The sequence below is a fragment of the Salvelinus alpinus genome, chromosome 17, assembly GCF_045679555.1.
Source record: "Salvelinus alpinus chromosome 17, SLU_Salpinus.1, whole genome shotgun sequence".
In the NCBI taxonomy this organism is placed as follows: domain Eukaryota; kingdom Metazoa; phylum Chordata; class Actinopteri; order Salmoniformes; family Salmonidae; genus Salvelinus; species Salvelinus alpinus.
In genome coordinates this window covers 28,199,751-28,219,747 of record NC_092102.1, presented here as the reverse complement: position 1 = coordinate 28,219,747, position 19,997 = coordinate 28,199,751, and the positions used below count along the sequence as shown (strand labels likewise).

Sequence of the window (19,997 nt, the reverse complement as noted above, 5' to 3'; positions counted from 1 at the left end):
TGTGCAGTTTTAAAGCATATGTCCTGCCATTCCACACATTTTGCCATGAGTTATGCAATATTCATATGATATCTGAGTGAGTGACAAACAAAATCAATTGGGGCCCACTGGAGGTCAGGGCCCCTGGGCACATGCCTTGCGTACTCGGTCAGTAATTCTGCCACTACAAGGTTTAGATAGCTGGCTAGACTCAACTAGCAATCTATAAAATGTTAGCTGACATGGCCTAATTAAGTGACTGACATGAGAATAACTGCTGCTTTTTCATTTATTTATTTTTGTTTTGGGGTCCCCTAGCAGATGGTTGTCGCTTATGTCTAGAAACGGCACTGCTCAAGTCATTGCTGCCAGTACGACTCCTGGGTCAAGTCATTGACCCAGGAGTCGTTCCTGTCAGTCGTGTGCTGTTTACTCCTGCATCAACGTTCATGCCAAGCTGCTCGTTCAAGGATTTGTTTATTTATTTTAGTCAGTCAACCTGTATTATGCTGGCCCAAAACAATGGAGGGAATGTTCTGATCAGTGGTATAGTGGTTGGTAAACACACAAACACCCTAGTGACATCTTATCAGAACAATCTGACATTTGGAAAAATCAAGAATAATTATTCTGGGAGCTTGTATATTAATTAAAAGCTCCATCGCTTGGGAGTAGAAGCTGTTAAGAAGTCTCTTGGACCTAGACTTGGCGCTCCAGTACCGCTTGCCATGCGGTAGCAGAGAGAACAGTCCATGACTAGGGTGGCTGGAGTCTATGACAATTTTAGGGCCTTCCTCTGACACCACCCGGTATAGAGGTCCTGGATGGCAGGAAGCTTGGCCCCAGTGATGTACTGCGCTGTACGCACTACCCTCTGTAGTGCCATGTGGTCGGAGGCCGAGCAGTTGCCATGCCAGGCAGTGGTGCAACCAGTCAGGATGCTCTCGATGGTGCAGCTGTAGAACTTCATAACAATTTCAATAAAGACATTTGATGAAGGTAGGCTTTATCAAGCCTTTATTTAACCTCATGGATATGCCTCCTTTAATTTAAAATACCTTCTGCACACATTGAAGGCTTTACCTTTTTAAAGTAGCCTAACAATACATAATATTACAGCAATAAGGTACAGTTACTAATGGATAATTGAATTGCTAATCTATTAACAAGTACTCTTGCCTTAGATACTAGCATTACTTTTTCAAAGTAGCACATGCAACATAAATATGGACTGAAGTGGGAAAATGGCTCTGTCCATCAGAACTTTCTTCTACAGTAGGACGCAATGATCTACGTCATCTGCCGAGCTATCCACAGCCAATTACAATCATATTTTACAAACAGGCTCTCTCCCACTCCTCGGAATCGCTCGCTCCGAAGCTGCCGACAGTCAATAATATTGAAAGCTGATTGAATAATATCAACCGGCTTATGTCCAGTAAGAACGTATCAATGGGAGCCTATAACGAACGGTAGGTATACTTGCGTATCATAAAATAGATAAGTAAAGACCGCATAATGAAATTGTTATAATGAATTGTGGATTTTAAATTTTTTAAACTTTATCAGTATTTGCAAAGGCTAACGACGGTGTAGTAAGCACTGTGGATTTTAGTTTCCTCACTGGAGATAAAAGGATCCTAGAAGACTCTTCTGCATAATTGTGTCCTGTCTTCTGCGAGGTATCCCGACAACCATCGATACTTCGCTGATCAGTCACTATGGAAGGCGAAGGAAAGGTAATGACGAAGAGATACCCAGAAACTGGTCAAATTAGCCGAGTAGCCAAAGTATGCTGATGGGCAAAGATAGTCTTGTTAGCATGTACAGTTTGGTTTGTCTACATTACTTATGGATAGTCTACTAATGTTAACTTTTTTTGCAGTGTATATGGAATAGCCTGGGCTGCACTTGGGCACATGCCATGAAACGACTCGACACAAAGGATGTTTTTAATGTATACCTTTGACAATATCTAGTGTTGTTGGGTTAGGGTTCAACGGGATGGTTCAATTTGTTTGTGGGACCAAAGTCTCAAACTTGCATATCAGTATAGACTGGATCCTTATACTTAAAGCAGAGTATGATGGATTGTTTATTTTGTGAATTACATAAAACGAAATGCTTACAATTCTTTACTTTATTTGAGTTTGACCAAGTGTCAAAACATCTACAGTTGAAGTCGGAAGTTTACATACACTTAGGTTGGAGTCAATAAAACTCGTTTTTCAACCACTCCACAAATTTCTTGTTAACAAACTATAGTTTTGGCAAGTCGGTTAGGACATCTACTTTGTGCATGACACAAGTAATTTTTCCAACAATTGTTTACAGACAGATTATTTCACTTATAATTCACTGTATCACAATTCCAGTGGGTCAGAAGTTTACATACACTAAGTTGACTGTGCCTTTTAAACAGCTTGGAAAATTCCAGAAAATGATGTCATGGCTTTAGAAGCTAATTGACATCATTTGAGTCAATTGGAGGTGTACCTGTGGATGTAATTCAAGGCCTACCTTCAAACTCAGTGTCTCTTTGCTTGACATCATTGGAAAATCCAAAGAAATCAGCCAAGAAAATAAAATAAATTGTAGACCTCCACAAGTCTGGTTCATCCTTGAGAGCAATTTCCAAACGCCTGAAGGTACCACGTTCATCGGTACAAACAAAATAACGCAAGTATAAACACCATGGGACCACGCAGCCGTCATACCGCTCAGCCGTCATACCGCTCAGGAAGGAGACGCGTTCTGTCTCCTAGAGATGAACGTACTTTGGTGCGAAAAGTGCAAATCAATCCGAGAACAACAGCAAAGGACCTTGTGAAGATGCTGGAGGAAACGGGTACAAAAGTATCTATATCCACAGTAAAACGAGTCCTATATCGACATAACCTGAAAGGCCGCTCAGCAAGGAAGAAGCCACTGCTACAAACCCGCCATTTAAAAAAGCCAGACTACGGTTTGTCCCCACATGGGGACAAAGATTGGACTTTTTGGAGAAATGTCCTCTGGTCTGATGAAACAAAAATAGAACTGTTTGGCCATAATGACCTGAACAGATAAGATATAGATTGTTTTGCTGTTTAAGCATTGACAGGACATATGTTTTTGTTGATACCCAGTTTTAGAGGTATTTATTGGTGTAGTGCATGCGGCATAAGGTCCAAAAAGAATTTCACTAAGAAGATTTGTAGGAGTAAAGCTACTCTTAGTGCGTCTCTCTTTTGACATAATAGATTCTCGATGCAGATTCTAGAAGGTGAAATAGCTGAGAGATTCCTGTCGATTTGAGTAAGGGTGAAACTTCTATGGATGTCATTGTGACTGCAACTATTTCACATGGGGTTGAATAGCTTCCTGTTGATGTGATCCCAACATGTGTGGCTAGATCTTGGAGATGGTGTCACTAAGACGACCTGACACAAAGGATGTTTGTGATGTAAAACTTAGTGTATATTGTCAGAGTGTAAAAAACATTAGGAACACCTTCCTAATACTGAGTTGCACACCCTTTTGCCATCAGAACACCCTCAATTCGTCTGGGCATGGACTCTATAAGGTGTCGAAAGCATTCCACATGGGTGCTGGGCCATGTTGACTACAACGCTTCCCACAGTTGCCATGTTGGCTGGATGTCCTTTGGGTGGTGGACCATTCTTGATACACACAGGAAACTGTTGAGTGTGAAAAAACCAGCAGCGTTGCAGTTCTTGACATTCAAACTGGTGAGCCTGGCAAGGCTTAAAAATCCTTCTTTAACCTGTCTACTCCCCTTCATCTACACTGAATGAGTTTAACAAGTGACATCAATAAGGGATCATAGTTTTCACCTGTATTCACTTGGTCAGTCTATGTCATGGAAAAAGCAGTTGTTCCTAATGCTTTGTACACTCAGTGTGTATTGCTGTTGCGTTAGGGTTGAACTGGATGGTTAAATTTGTCTGTGGGACCGAAGTCTCAACTGGATCCTGATACCTAAAGCAGAGTGTATGAGATGGTTTGTATATTTTGTGAATTACATAAGGCGAAATGCTTAGACTGAGAGTTTCATGTTGATGTGAGTAAGAGGGAAACTTCTATAGACATTAGTGTGACTGCAACTATTTCACATCTTGGAGGGGGTGTCACTCACTAAGAGCCTACGCACTTAAGTGTGTTTGTTACGTAAGTTTAAGTGTTCGCGTGTGGCTTGGCGCAGTGTGGCCTGTGTAAGCAAGCTGTCCTGTTTGCGTGCCCTGATTCTGATGTTCCTCATTCCTTAAGTGGATTATACTGAATGGACCACCAGTCTCGGCCAGTGCTACCATAGTGTCACAATGGTGGTGCACCTGTGAAGCTCAAGGATATGACAGGTGTCCTGATCAATTCATACTTTTAATAAAGCGGATACTCTATGTGAACAGTTTACCGACTTCAGATGTGTTGTTCCAACATCAGACATAGCTAGAACATTTGTCATCAACTGTTCCCTCCAGAACACACTACTCTCACTACAGAAATATCCTTCTCCAAAATAAGTCATAACAGGCCTCACATTAGAGCCACCCATGAAAAAGAAATGTGCACCGCATTTCAAGCGTAAACAACTAAAACAAGGACAACTTTAGCATATTACTGTAACAGAACATTACTGATGTTCCTCAGTCCCTAAGGGGATTACACTGAACGGACCACCTGTGTCAGCCAAGTGTTACCGTAGAGTCACTATCACTTGTTAACACAGAGTCCAAGTCAGGTCTCAAGTTCTTGTCCACATTTATTCCACATTTAGTCTTAGTCCCAATTCACCTGTCCTCTCATCCAAGTCTGAGACTTCTTAAATAAAAATCAGATTAGGCTAAATATATCCTCTCAAAGATAGTAAAAAACAACAATTACTTGTAGGCTAATGCTTTAATGCATATGTTCTGAAGAGGATAGAGCACTTTTAGCTATTCTTTGTTAAACTGAAGAGATGTTTGTTTTTCCTCTGTGCCCACAGGGGTTGACGCTCCAGCTGATGATGGCAGTGGGAACAGCTGTGATTGGCTCGCTGCAGTTTGGCTACAACACAGGGGTCATCAATGCTCCCCAAAAGGTGAGTGAGAAGAGGCCCTGTATAGAGTTAAGTCAAGTTACATTTTTTAAATGTTTGTGACCCTTAGAAGCCTGTCCAAATCCATTGAATGCGAAAACCGTATTCTTTCTTGACACCCCTGACTAGCTCAGCAGGTTAAGATGTTCCTCAGAGATGCATGGCGCTCATAGATCTCCTACCCAAAGGTGCCGTAATGCATGTTCCGACAGATTGCATCTCATCTCTCCAGCAGGAGCCCTGCCAGGTCAATCAAAGATGATACATCACATACATGTAGGATCTTTGACTGACGTGGTGAGACTCGCTGGTACGATGCAGTCCTTCTACTGAATTTAACACTTGGCTAAGTGAGTCTGGCAGATATACTGGAGAGACTCTGGTACTGTATGTACTTCACTCCAGCAGCTTCTTAAAGTTACTTGAGGTTTCACTGATGCCTGCTCTGTAAATAAGAATGTGTGAGTGCATGCACTTACATTTGTGTGTGTGTGTGCGGGCGTACGTACGTCACGTGTGATTTGGGAACGGTGTAAGGCGAACGGTGAATCCTGGAGCCTCTTCAGGACACCTGAGCACATAAGCACTGTAAATGGTTGCGGAGATTAAAGATTGCATCAGTCTGAAGGTGTGTAGGCCAGTCAGGTAGCTACTAGGATCCAAGCCTCTTTGATACTTTGTTATGCAAGGCGTGTAATTTCCTCCACGGTCTAGGGTGGAAAGTCACCATCTATTATAGCGAATTCCAGTAACTTTCCCAAAATGCCCAGGTTTTCCTGAAATCCCAGTTGGAGGATTCACAGATTTCCATCTTATTCCAGGAAGCCTCCAACTGGGAAGTTTGGGAAAGGTTTACCATTGTGATCAAATCAATTGTGGTGTGTCCATTACACCTGGCAGAGATAACAAAGATTGTTGTCAAATTCACAGGATTTAAGGGGAGGCTAGAGGAGTAACTGAGTTGTCTGATGAAACGAGTGTCTTTTGCATCCCTCTGATTTTTTAAAAGTTGACATTGTGCACCAATATAGCATTTTAAAAGCCTGTTATATTAAATGAAGTGCCCTTCTATAAATCTCATTCAGCATTTTGACATGTCCTTCCGTGTGACTTCTAGGAACATTTTAACCCACTTAACGAAAAATATTGCCATGTCATTGGATTTAGGTTCAAAGTTGGGTGGAAAAAAAGATGAAAATCACTTACCTTGATGACTTTCTCAAATCCAAATCAGTTTTCCACGTTGATTCAACGTCATCACATTAACTTTTTTTGTTGAAACATGCTCCAATGTTTTGTCACGATCATTTGGATAAATCATGATTTCGCAATGTTCGCATTGTTCCAATTTCGGAAGGGGTGGGGACATTTGGCACATACTTGTCCGTAACTTGCAAAGAGGGGGGTGGAGCTACCACCCTACTTCTGCTCCTCGTTCTAGTATCTTTTATAACACATCTTTCCCTAGAATTTAAACAAGCATCTGACTCAATTATGCAAGATTTTAGTTCTGGGAAATATCTATAATTTCACTATGGTTGGTAATTTACTATGAAGTGAATTGTGATGTGTGTATGATAATTATATTATTTAACGTCTCCATCAACCTTCAATGATGACTATAGTTTATGTATATTCTTCATGTGTTATGTTGTATTGTACCGTAGATCATCGAAGGCTTCCTGAATGACACGTGGAACAGCAGGTACTCTGAGCCCATCCCTACCACATCCCTGACCACCCTGTGGTCCATCTCCGTGGCCATATTCTCTGTCGGGGGCATTTTTGGCTCCTTCTCCGTGGGCCTCTTTGTCAACCGCCTGGGCAGGTAAAACTGCAGTGTTAATGTATTTTAGGCTGGTATTCACATTAAAAGGGTGTGGTAATCAGTGGTGATTTTAGCATGTAAATCTTGGTGGGGCAAACTCAACAACAAAAAATGTGATGCATGCCAGCAAAGCCCACTACACAACACAACACTAAACAATACATGAATTGCACAATAATTGTGACAAACGTTGCCCACAAACTTTTAGGGCCATAAAGCTGTCCCAACAGCAGAGTCTCAACAGCAGTCCCAACACCTTACCACTGCTACACCTGGCTATCAGCGGAGCCTTGCCTGGCAGCAAAACAGTTAATTCAGCCTCGTTTACTGCCTTTAAAAAAACATAGCTGACATGTCTGACTTGCTTAAACAAATGTGGTTTCTACTGACAATTGAGATGTACAAACTATGGCATAAGGCGATGACGAGCAGATAAGAGGCAATCCGTATTTTCGATTAAGACATTAATGAGCGAACTAGGACGGACGTAGTCAATATACCTATTTGTTCAGTATTTTGAAATGTACAGCGACAGATTCCAGAACATGGGCCGTTCTTACAGTATTGTCCCTGTACAAGTCAGAACCGTAGGATAAATGAGGCGTTTAAGCAGACAATGAAAGCTCTTACAATATTCGACGATGACATTTCTCTAAAACAGGCTATAGGCTACATGTGCACCATCACGTCAGAACAGTAGGCTGTTATGAGGGAGGAAATTGACCACATTTTTACGGTGAGGCACATGGGCTAACAGCTTACTACACAACATACATGTAACGGATGTGAAATGGCTAGCTAGTTAGCGGGTACGCGCTACTAGCGTTTCAATCAGTTACGTCACTTGCTCTGAAACCTAGAAGTAGTGTTGCACCTTGCTCTGCAAGGGCCGTGGCCTTTGTGGAGCGACGGGTAACGATGCTTCGTGGGCGACCGTTGTTGATGTGTGCAGAGGGTCCCTGGTTCGCGCCCGAAGTCGGGGCGAGGGGATGGCATAAAGTTATACTGTTACATTGGTGCCGTGACCCGGATCACTGGTTGCTGCGGAAAAGGAGGAGGTTGAAAGGGGGGTGAGTGTAACGGATGTGAAATGGCTAGCTAGTTAGCGGGTACGCGCTACTAGCGTTTCAATCAGTTACGTCACTTGCTCTGAAACCTAGAAGTAGTGTTGCACCTTGCTCTGCAAGGGCCGTGGCCTTTGTGGAGCGATGGGTAACGATGCTTCGTGGGCGACCGTTGTTGTGTGCAGAGGGTCCCTGGTTCGCGCCCGAAGTCGGGGCGAGGGGACGTACTAAAGTTATACTGTTACATACACTTAGTATTCCTTTCTTGGCTACAGTATACATATGTCCCTGGCATATTACATCATTCATGCAGCAGCATACAATACATTTTTGGACTCACTTTGTTGTGCTGTGCTCACTTGAACAGGACGGTGGCGCGGCAGTCCTTCTTGTGGGCTCTATCTAGAAAGAGGTCCAAAATCCCGACTTGGAATTCCGAGTTGGTTAACCGTTATTTTAGGTATTTTCCCAGTCGGAGCTGGTTCCCAGTTGTCTTGAACTAAAGTCTGAGATTTCCCAGTTCTGAGTTTCCAGTTGATTTGAATGCAGCAGAACTGATGCTGGATTGACAGCATGGCAAATGTTTTCAAACTTTTCTGTCCCATGGCGTTACTCCTTTATTCGTGATATCCAATTGGTAGTTACAATCTTGTCTCATCGCTGCAACTCCCCTACCGACTTGGCGAAGGTCAAGAGCCAAGCAGCACTGCTTCTTGACACACTGCTCGCTTAACCCGGAAGCCAGCCACACAAATGTGTCGGAGGAAACATTTGACCTGATGGAGTTCAGCTTGCAGTAGCTCGGCTCGCCACAAGGAGTCGCTAGAGCACGATGAGACAAAGACATCCCGGCCTGCAAAACCCTCCCCTAACCCGGATGACACTGGGCCAACGGTCACTGCCGGCTGTAATACTGCCTGGGATCGAACCCCGGGCTGCAGTGGCGCCTTAGCACTTATTGGTGAATTTGCGATTTCCAACTTGTTGTGTAATGTTTATGGCCGATGAGCACCGATACGCTTTATCTATAATTTCTCTTCATATGACAAGGATTGAAAACGATTTGCCAGTAGATTGTCGACTTGATTCATGATGATGAATGCCAGCTAAGATTTTTAAAGTATGATGTTGACATGATCAGTCCAATCAAGGCTACTGTATATATAATGTGATTTGATGTCATTTTAACTGTGGCCAATGATCTTGAGCCTTCTTGGATTGGCACTTCTAATGTAAGTCTATGGCAGCACCCAGGGGGCTTGAATTGTCTAGCTCCACCCATAGATTTTGCGGTGATGTAGTGTCCCCATGAGTGACAGAACACTGAGCCAATCACGGCGCAACTAGAGAACTGTGTCTCACCACCACAGAAAGCACTGAGCTAGGCTGAAACGCCTGCAAAAAAGAGACCATGTTTGTATGCGGCTTTATTAACTCAATTATTATAATTGTTTTACATTGTTTGCAAACTGATATGTGACATGTATTAATGGCAAAATAATAACATGCTAAACAGGCAAACAGGTGGGGTTCCCACCTGCCCTGAATGACGCGTCGCCACTGGTGGTAATCATGGGTCATTTCGGTTTGTTGTGCTGTCCTGTGCACCTCAACAACAGTATAGCATTTTTGTTGCTTTAGGAAGTGAAGACCTCTGTGAATGATTTGCAGGAGAAACTCGATGCTCATTGCCAACGTGCTGGCGTTCATCGCCGCCGGGTTCATGGGCTTCTCCAAGCTGGCGGCGTCGTGGGAGATGCTGATTATCGGGCGCTTCATTGTGGGGCTCTACTCCGGCCTGTCCACTGGCTTCGTGCCTATGTACGTGGGGGAGATTGCGCCCACCTCGCTCCGCGGGGCACTGGGCACTCTGCACCAGCTGGGCATCGTCCTTGGCATCCTCATGGCACAGGTAGGCACTGTCCGTCGGGTGACTTTATTTTTTAAAGCTAGTGATACAGCACAATCATCTGGACAAATATGGGCTTTCCACCAACATACAGTACTCAAGTAAACTCACAACCTTACCACAGTGTATTTCCATGGTAGTTTATCTTTCATTGACAGCATAATTACAGTGTAGTTAAATATTGTTTCTTACAGGTGTTTGGGATCGAGTCGATAATGGGGAACTCCACTCTGTGGCCCTTTCTGCTGGGCTTCACATTCATCCCAGCCATGCTGCAGTGTATCCTGTTACCCTTCTGCCCCGAGAGCCCCCGCTTCCTCCTAATCAACCGCAACGAGGAGCTCAAGGCCAGAGAAGGTAAGCCTTTGACCAGCTACTGCTACACCCCTCAAACTCCACTCTGGACCTCAAAGCCAGTTCCACTGCATTTTTTCATTGTTCCCATTTATTCAGGGACTGATTTAGACCTGGGACACCAGGTGTGTGTAATTAATTATCAGGTAGAACAGAAAACCAGCAGGCTCCAGACCTCGTAGGGTAACAGTTGAGTATCCCTGTCCTACACCCCTATTCCCACGAAAAGCAGGAGAGCTCTTGGGTGTGCTGGCTTTTGTTCCAGCCCTGCTCTAACACACCATTGAACTTATCAAGGTCCTGACCAGAAGCTTATTAATAGAATTTGGTGTGTTACATTAAGACTGGAACAAAGGGCTTCACCTCGAGTAGCTCTCCAGGAGGGAATGGAGCTGAGTTGTGTATTTCCCTGCAGTGCTGGAGAAGCTGCGAGGCACTGAGGAGGTGGGCGCCGACATGCAGGAGATGAAGGAGGAGGCCAGGCAGATGATGAGGGAGAAGAAGGTGACCATCCTGGAGCTGTTCCGCTCGCCACTCTACCGCCAGCCCATCTTCATCGCCGTCATGCTCCAGCTCTCCCAGCAGTTGTCTGGCATCAACGCTGTGAGTGTGGGACACTCTGGGAGACACACACTGACTAGCAAATAGACATGCTAACTCATGCACAAACACACACACACGCACTTCAAACTATATGGTCCACTCAATTATTACATTTTTGTGCAGGTTTTCTACTACTCCACCAGGATATTTGAGAAGGCGGGAGTCTCTCAGCCAGTCTACGCTACGATTGGTGCTGGCGTGGTCAATACAGCCTTCACTGTTGTGTCTGTAAGTCTGATAAACACTGTACAACATCCATAAACAGGAGCCCAGTCCCAGTGATCATATGAGCATCTCAACAATGAGTATTAAGATTTTTGGGTGGGAATGGAATTTATCAAATTCATTATTGTTTCCATTATAATAGATTATGAGATAAATGTATTGTCCATCTGACTGTAACAACAGAAATGTGTCTTGGAAATGAATCCACTTCCCAACTCCCACTAACACCACCATTCTTCTTCTCTTCCTCTCTCTTTATTTAGCTATTCGTCGTGGAGCGTGCTGGGCGAAGATCCCTTCACCTCACTGGGTTGCTGGGGATGGCATTCTCAGCTGTCCTGATGACAATCGCTATGGCACTACTGGTATGTATAATGGCGCAATAAAAAACATTTTTAAAAATCACTGGATTTGCGTATATCATATTTTATGTAGACGACTACCTCAGGCAGCCTCCTCCACTGATGTTCCCCCGTGTTTTTCCTCAGGACCAGCTGCCATGGATGTCTTACGTCAGCATCGTAGCCATCTTTAGCTTTGTGGCCTTCTTTGAGATCGGCCCGGGCCCCATCCCCTGGTTCATCGTGGCTGAGCTCTTCAGCCAAGGTCCTCGGCCCTCTGCCTTTGCCGTTGCTGGATTCTCCAACTGGTCGGCTAACTTCATAGTGGGCATGACCTTCCAATACGTTGAGGTAAGAAGAAAGAAAACTCACAGATTTCTGTGTTATTGCCTTGATGGCTCTATTACATATGCATATCAATTATTACAAACCGTGTAGTTTGGGTGCTGATTGGCTGAAACAGCATTTCAGCCGTGTCTATATCCAACAATATACCACAGTTATGACACAAAAATAGTTGTTTCCTATTCTTTTTATGTTGGTAACCAGTTTATAATAGCAATAAGGCACCTCGGTGTTTGGTATATGACATAGCGTCGTGCCTAAGAACAGCTCTTAGCCGTGGTATATTGGCCATATACCACACCCCCTCGTGCCTTATTGCTTAAATATACCACACCCCCTCTGGCCTTTTTTCTTAAATATACACAGAGTATACAAAAGATTAAGAACACCTGCTTTTCCATGACATAGACTGACCAGGTGAATCCAGGTAAAAGCTATGATCCTTTATTGATTACTTGTTACTTCTTAAATCCACTTCAATCAGTGCAGATGAAGGGGAGGAGACAGGTTAAATAAGGATTTTTAAGCCTTGAGACAGTTGTGACATTGATTGTGTATGTGTGCCATTCAGAGGGTGAATGGGCAAGACAAAAAATGTAAGTGCCTGTGAACAGGGTATGGTAGTAGGTGCCAGTCACATCTGTCTGTGTCAAGAACTGCAACGCTTCTGGATTTTTCTGTGTTTCCTGTGTGTGTCAAGAATGGTCCACCACCTAAAAGACATCCAGTCAACTTGACACAACTGTGGGAAACATTGGAGTCAACATGAGCCAGCATCCCTGTGGAAGGCTTTCAACACATTTTAGAGTCCATGTCCTGTCGAATTGAGGCTGTTCTGAGGGCAAAAGGGGGGGTGCAACTCAATATTAGGAAGGGGTTCCTAATGTTTGGTATACTCAATGTACATTGATAGTACAGTATATATTATATACCTGTAGTTTTATAATAGCCCTGATGACTTCCATTTTCAATTTGAAGTTGAAATTCAATTTGAATGGAAAAATGTGAAAATAATGTTACTTTTCTGTCTTCTCTGTAGCAACTGTGTGGCCCCTACGTCTTCATCATCTTCACTGTGCTACTGCTGGGCTTCTTCATCTTCACTTATTTCAAGGTGCCTGAAACCAAGGGACGGTCGTTTGATGAGATCTCCGCCGGCTTCCGCCATGAGGCTGGACAGTCAGGAGAAAAGTACGCTCCTGATGAGATGAACAGCCTTGGGGGAGCCGACTCTCAACTCTAAGCTCAACGACAACACTCCCAACCTCCTTCAATACTACTGATAGACTGGGGGGCAACATATGCCTGGGCTTTTCTAGTGTAGGGACGAGTGCCACTCCTATAGGCCTTCAGAGTCCCACCTCTCCTGCTCTCTGTGGTAAACTGATGACTGCAGTATGCATGGGGTTCCAGGAGGGGGGGGGATGAAACTGCGAATTCACAATAGAGATGTATAGAGATAGCAACGTTGTATGTTTCATTATGGCGTCTGACAGCATGGGCAGCACCATTGAGGCCATCTCCATTTTACATCTCTATAGTATTGAGACATCTCACAGGCAAATTTTTTCATGTCTGATCGGGTGGTGCAAACGGGGGAGAGGGGAATAAGTAGACCAGAGCCAGCTATCATAAAAGGGCATTTATGAGACATCTTCATTATCTTGTTGGTTTAAATCCTCATCAGCCTGAAAGGGAAAATAGCTCTTCATCCTATTTTGGTCTCTACCTGCAGCTTAAAAGGGCTGACTAGGTTGCTATTAAGATAACAAAGTGAAACACTGAATTAAACAATGCTTTCCATTCCACTTATCCAATACTTAATATCACCACAAACTATGCAGACACATTCTCAATTCCAACTGTTCATCCACAATTTACTCCAGCAAACTCTGACAATAAAAACAAAACCCCCTGACCAATCTTATTGACAAAAGGTTATAACAAGGCACCATATCCCTGACCTAGCCAAGATATTGAATGTCAATATTTTACTTATTTGTGTCTTGGCTCTTCTGTTACTGAGGAGCAATATGAACTATCTTTGCTAAAGCATTCTATTTACACCATTAGAAATTAATTAATTATGAAGCCAACTCTATTCATGGATGTTTGTGATTATATATCCCTCAAATATTTTCTTTATTAAGTGAAGTGTTATATTGTATCTTAATATATGACTCTGGTAGGACCTAATGCTTGTAATGGAATACCAACAGTAATAATGTATTTTTAATCTCTTTATTTAATGAATTAACTTAATTTAAGTTTTACAATAGTCTTGATCTTTGCACAAAACCTTACTGTGACTAAGTGGGACTTAGTAGTTTCAGCACACCATTCCCTGAAAATAACCTTACATTTCCTCAACCACAGTCCATTGGCATAATAATACTGCACATTTGGTATAAAATGAAATGTCAAACTATACTAGCAACAGTGGTGTAGTGGAGTTACCAGCTTTTTTTGCCCAACAGTTTACCATGCATGGTCTTGTCCAAATTGTTGAACTAGATCACATTTTATTAAAAAACTTTTTTTATTTTTTATTCTCTCAACACAATTGATTTATATTCAACAATAAAATGGAAACTTTCAAATTATATTGCATAATTAGATCATTCAACTAACCAGGCCTATCAAGTGTATTATTGAACTATATTTATAACATTTCTGTATCTGCCCTTTGATCTGTTTAACAAATTGTAGCTGTTGTTTATCCTCAATGTTACTTTTGGAATATGCATTTAAATAACTCAGCAAAAAAAGAAATGTCTTCTCACTGTCAACTGCATTTATTTTCAGCAAACTTAATGTGTAAATATTTGTATGAACATAACAAGATTCAACAACTGAGACATAAACTGAACAAGTTCCACAGACATGTGACTAACAGAAATGGAATAATGTGTCCCTGAACAAAGGGGGTATCAAAAGTAACAGTCAGTATCTGGTGTGGCCACCAGCTGCATTAAGTACTGGAGTGCATCTCCTCCTCATGGACTGCACCAGATTTGCCAGTTTGTTTTTTTTTCTCTGTGAGATGTTACCCCACTCTTCCACCAATGCACCTGCAAGTTCCCAGACATTTCTGGGGGGGAATGGCCCTAGCCCTCACCCTCCGATCCAACAGGTCCCAGACGTGCTCAATGGAATTGAGATCCGGGCTCTTCGCTGGCCATGGCAGAACACTGACACTCCTGTCTTGCAGGAAATCACGCACAGAACGAGCAGCATGGCTGGTGGCATTGTCATGTCAGGATGAGCCTGCAGGGAGGGTACCACATGAGGGAGGAGTTCTTCCCTGTAACGCACAGCGTTGAGATTGCCTGCAATGACAACAAGCTCAGTCCGATGATGCTGTGACACACCGCCCCAGGTCATGACGGACCTTCCACCTCCAAATCGATCCCGCTGCAGAGTATAGGCCTCGACGTAATGCTCATTCCTTCGACAATAAACGCAAATCCGACCATCACCCCTGGTGAGACAAAACCGCGACACATCAGTGAAGAGCACTTTTTGCCAGTTCTGTCTGGTCCAGACGTTGTTGCCGGTGATGTCTGGTGAGGACCTACAAGCCCTCTGTCCGCAATAGGCTGAGAGAGGCTGGACTGTCTGAGCACTGATGGAGGGATTGTGCGTTCCTGGTGTAACTCAGACAGTTGTTGCTATCCTGTACTTGTCCCGTAGGTGTGATGTTCGACTGTACAGATCCTGTGCAGGTGTTGTTACACGTGGTCTGCCACTGCGAGGACGACCAGCTGTCCGTCCTGTCTCCCTGCAGCGCTGTCTTAGGCGGCTCATAGTACAGACATTTATTGCCCTGGCCACATCTGCGGTCCTCCTTGCAGCATGCCTAACCACGTTCACGCAGATGAGCAGGGACCCTGGGCATCTTTCTTTTGGTGTTTTTCAGAGTTAGTAGAAAGGCCTCTTTAGTGTCCTAAGTTTTCATAACTGTGCCCTTAATTGCCTACCGTCTGTAAGATGTTAGTGTCTTAATGACCGTTCCACAGGTGCATGTTCATTAATTGTTTATGGTTCATTGAACAAGCATGGGAAACAGTGTTTAAACCCTTTATAATGAAGATCTGTGAAGTTATTTGGATTTTTACGAATGATCTTTGAAAGACAGGGTCCTGAAAAAGGGACGTTTTCTTTTTTTGCTGAGTTTATAATAATACAATGGGGTGTTCACAGGGTAACCTTTTCAAATGAAATATTGAGCAATAAAACCTTTTTATTACGGTATTTTCTATCATCTATACACCGAAGACTAAGTTCCAACATTAATAAGTAGGACAATGATATCAGCAAATGTGAATATATATATATACTTTTACTAGCAAATGTTACATACACTCCACTTGTATTTTAGAGGGTGACTGCTTTGTGACTACAAATGGGGATTTGTAGTGTGTCCTCTGATTTTCAGAAGTATAGCTACTGTAGTCTTTCAGTCATCTGAGGCAAAACATTTAGGAATTTATTGATTTTTATCCTTGTCTTTGATCAATACAATGTATAATAATTTCCCTACTTGTTTCAAGCTGTGTGTGTCCGTGCATGCATGCAATTGTGTCCCTCTCTCTCTCTCGTGTGTTCTCGTGTACACACCACAAGTCACTAGGCTAGTGACTTTTCTGTAGTGTTGAATGAACACTTCCTGTAAATAACATAAAATATAAATAACTGTAGTTGTAATCCCAAGTAAGCTCTAAGTTGTCAATTACAGAGTGGGGACATATATTATTTTCTAAAACAAATAATTTATTTGTGAGCTGTACAAATTCTGTGTGTTGTGCCTAGGGGGTGGGGGTGTAGATTTTTAGCTTTCTTTTTTATGTAAAAACAATGTGCCAAGACTGCTATATTCACAGTTTTTCCCCTTTTTTATGAGATATTGTATCGTAGCTGGATATTTGTCTCAATAAAAACAAGCTGCACCCAGGGAACCATGTTCATGGTTGTCTTTTCTGTTATTTTTATGTTCAACACATTTAAACAGAGTTGAAAGTTTTCCAAATAATATCATATAAAACTATTTTTGCTGTACAATTTTGCCATATCTTTACCACATCAAATCAAATTTTATTGGTCACACACATGGTTAGCAGATGTTAATGCGAGTGTAGCGAAAGGTTCCGACCATGCAGTAATATCTAACAATTTCACAACTACTTTATACACACAAGTGTAAAGGAATGAATAAGAATATGTACTGTGGCGTACAGCAGGTCAGCCACCAGGGGGAGACTCGTCGAGGCCTGGTGACAGACGGAGTATACATCACGAGGCGATGGCTCCATCTGCTGGATGTGCCAGGACTAATTGGGAGTTGGTGAGTAATCAAGGGCTGATTACTCACCAGCTGCACAAGTCTCATAAAGCTGCCAGAAGGGCAGCACACAGGAGGAGACTGGGGGCAGAAAGGACTCCTGTATAGTTGGGGGACGGTTACAGAGGTAACAGGAGTGAGTTCAGTTTTTGATCCCCACAGGATACAGCAAGACCCAGAGCCCAGAAGACGGTATCCCGGAGAGGGTCTCATGGGGGAGACCTTCTCTTTTTGAACTATTATTTTTAATAAACACATTTGAAACTGAGCTAATCCTACTCTGTCCGTGTCTGATCTGTGTTAATGTTTTGACCCAATCCTCTGGTCTGCCACAGTACAGATAAATATATGGATGAGCGATGGCCAAACAGCATAGGCAAGATGCAGTAGATGGTATAGAGTACAGTATATACATATGAGATGAGTAATATAGGGTATGTAAACATTATATAAAGTGGCATTGTTTAAAGTGACTAGTGATACATTTATTACATCCAATTTGTAATTATTAAAGTGGCTAGAGATTTGAGTCGGTATGTTGGCAGCAGCCACTCAATGTTAGTGATTGCTGTCTGATGGCCTTGAGATAGCTGTCTCTCGGTCCCAGCTTTGATGCACCTGTACTGACCTCGCCTTCTGGATGATAGCGAGGTGAACAGGCAGTGGCTTGGGTGGTTGTTGTCCTTGATGATCTTTTTGGCGGTGTAGGTGTCCTGGAGGGCAGGTAGTTTGCCCCCGGTGATGCGTTGTGCAGACCTCACTACCCTCTGGAGAGCCTTACGGTTGTGGGCGGAGCAGTTGCCGTACCAGGCGGTGATACAGCCCAACAGGATGCTCTCGATTGTGCATCTGTAAAAGTTTGTGAGTGTTTTTGGTGACAAGCCAAATTTCTTCAGCCTCCTGAGTTTGAAGAGGCGCTGTTGCGCCTTCTTCACTCCGCTGTATGTGTGGGTGGACCATTTCAGTTTGTCCATGATGTGTACGCCGAGGAACTTAAAACTTTCCACCTACTCCACTACTGTCCCGTTGATGTTGATAGGGGGGTGCTCCCTCTGCTGTTTCCTGAAGTCCACGATCATCTCCTTTGTTTTGTTGATGTTGAGTGTGAGGTTATTTCCTGACACCATACTCCGAGGGCCCTCACCTCCTCCCTGTAGGCCGTCTCGTCGTTGTTGTTAATCAAGCCTACCACTGTAGTGTCGTCTGCAAACTTGATGATTGAGTTGGAGGCGTGCATGGCCACGCAGTCATGGGTGAACAGGGAGTACAGGAGAGGGCTGAGAACGCACCCTTGTGCGGGGTGGAGATGTTGTTTCCTACCCTCACCACCTGGGGGCGTCCTGTCAGAAAGTCCAGGACCCAGTTGCACAGGGCGGGGTCGAGACCCAGGGTCTCGAGCTTAATGACGAGTTTGGAGGGTACTATGATGTTAAATGCTGAGCTGTAATCAATGAACAGCATTCTTACATAGGTACAGTAATCCCTCGTTTATCGCTGGGGTTACGTTCCGAAAATGACCCGCGATAAGTGAAATCCGCGAAATAGAAAACTTTTTTTTTTTTTTACAATTAGCAACTATTACATGTATACAAATACAGTGACTCACGTGTAGGCCGTTTCGTCGACATTATGGGTTTAGGAGATGTTCGAAATTACAAGATAATTTGGCCAACTTAATGTAAATTTGCCAAGCTGTTTTATGTACGTACACATAACTGCACGAGACGACAAAATGATAGCACAATTCGTAGCATGTTTTGATACAAGAAGCGGGAGTGAGTTTTTAGCGAATCAGAATGCAGAGCACAATGCACCAAAAAAAAAAAAAAAATGCATTATGAAAATCCGCGAAATAGCGAATCCGCGATAAGTGAACCGCGAAGTGGCGAGGGATCACTGTATTCCTCTTGTCCAGATGTGTTAGGGCAGTGTGCAGTGTGATTGCGATTCCGCCGTCTGTGGACCTATTGGGGCGGTACGCAAATTGGAGTGGGTCTAGGGTGTCAGGTAGGGTGGAGGTGATATGATCCTTGACTAGTCTCTCAAAGCACTTCATGATGACGGAAGTGAGTGCTACGGGGCGATAGTCGTTTAGCTCAGTTACCTTCACTTTCTTGGGAACAGGAACAATGGCCCTCTTGAAGCATGTGGGAACAGCAGACTGGGATAAGAATTGATTGAATATGTCCGTAAACACAACAGCCAGCTGGTCTGCGCATGCTCTGAGGACGCGGCTAGGGATGCCGTCTGGACCGGCAGCCTTGCGAGGGTTAACACGTTTAAATGTTTTACTCAAGTTGGCTGCCGTGAAGGAGAGCCCGCAGGTTTTGGTAGCGGGCTGTGTCGGTGGCACTGTATTGTCCTCAAAGCGAGCAAAGAAGTTGTTTAGTTTGTCTGGGAGCAAGACATCGGGGTCCGCGACGAGGCTGGTTTTCTTTTTGTAGTCCGTGATTGACTGTAGACCCTGCCACACACCTCTCGTGTCTGAGCCGTTGAATTGCGACTCTACTTTGTCTCTATACTGACGCTTAGCTTGTTTGATTGCGTTGCGGAGGGAATAGCTACACTCTTTGTATTCGGTCATGTTTCCGGTCACCTTTCCCTGATTAAAAGCAGTGGTTCGCGCTTTCAGTTTTGCGCGAATGCTGCCATCAATCCACGGCTTCTGGTTGGGGAAGGTTTTAATGGTCGCGGTGGGTACAACATCATCGATGCACTTGCTAATAAACTCGCTCACCGAATCAGCGTATACATCAATGTTGTTGTTCGACGCTATCCGGAACATATCCCAGTCCACGTGATCGAAGCAATCTTGACGCGTGGAATCAGATTGGTCGGACCAGCATTGAACAGACCTGAGCACGGGCGTTTCCTGTTTTAGTTTCTGTCGATAGGCTGGGAGCAAAAAAAGTGGTCGTGGTCAGATTT

The 19,997-nt window shown here is 43.6% G+C and overlaps 1 protein-coding gene across 1 annotated transcript; it reads left to right on the top strand.

Moving 5' to 3' along the window:
• Positions 1 to 1,278: 1,278 nt before the first annotated feature.
• On the top strand, positions 1,279 to 16,686 carry LOC139542666 (solute carrier family 2, facilitated glucose transporter member 1-like). Its single transcript, XM_071348381.1, has 10 exons — positions 1,279 to 1,718; positions 4,967 to 5,062; positions 6,727 to 6,887; positions 9,623 to 9,863; positions 10,055 to 10,217; positions 10,630 to 10,817; positions 10,941 to 11,045; positions 11,306 to 11,407; positions 11,531 to 11,734; positions 12,768 to 16,686. The coding sequence occupies exons 1-10, from the start codon at positions 1,701 to 1,703 to the stop codon at positions 12,969 to 12,971; spliced, it is 1,482 nt and encodes a 493-aa protein (XP_071204482.1). The 5' UTR covers positions 1,279 to 1,700; the 3' UTR covers positions 12,972 to 16,686.
• The last annotated feature ends 3,311 nt before the right edge of the window (positions 16,687 to 19,997 follow it).

Excerpts from the sequence above, each read along its gene's own strand:
- LOC139542666 (XM_071348381.1), top strand. Across the intron at positions 5,063-6,726 it reads TCATCAATGCTCCCCAAAAG|ATCATCGAAGGCTTCCTGAA; the intron begins GTGAGTGAGAAG and ends ATTGTACCGTAG. Across the intron at positions 11,735-12,767 it reads TGACCTTCCAATACGTTGAG|CAACTGTGTGGCCCCTACGT; the intron begins GTAAGAAGAAAG and ends TCTTCTCTGTAG.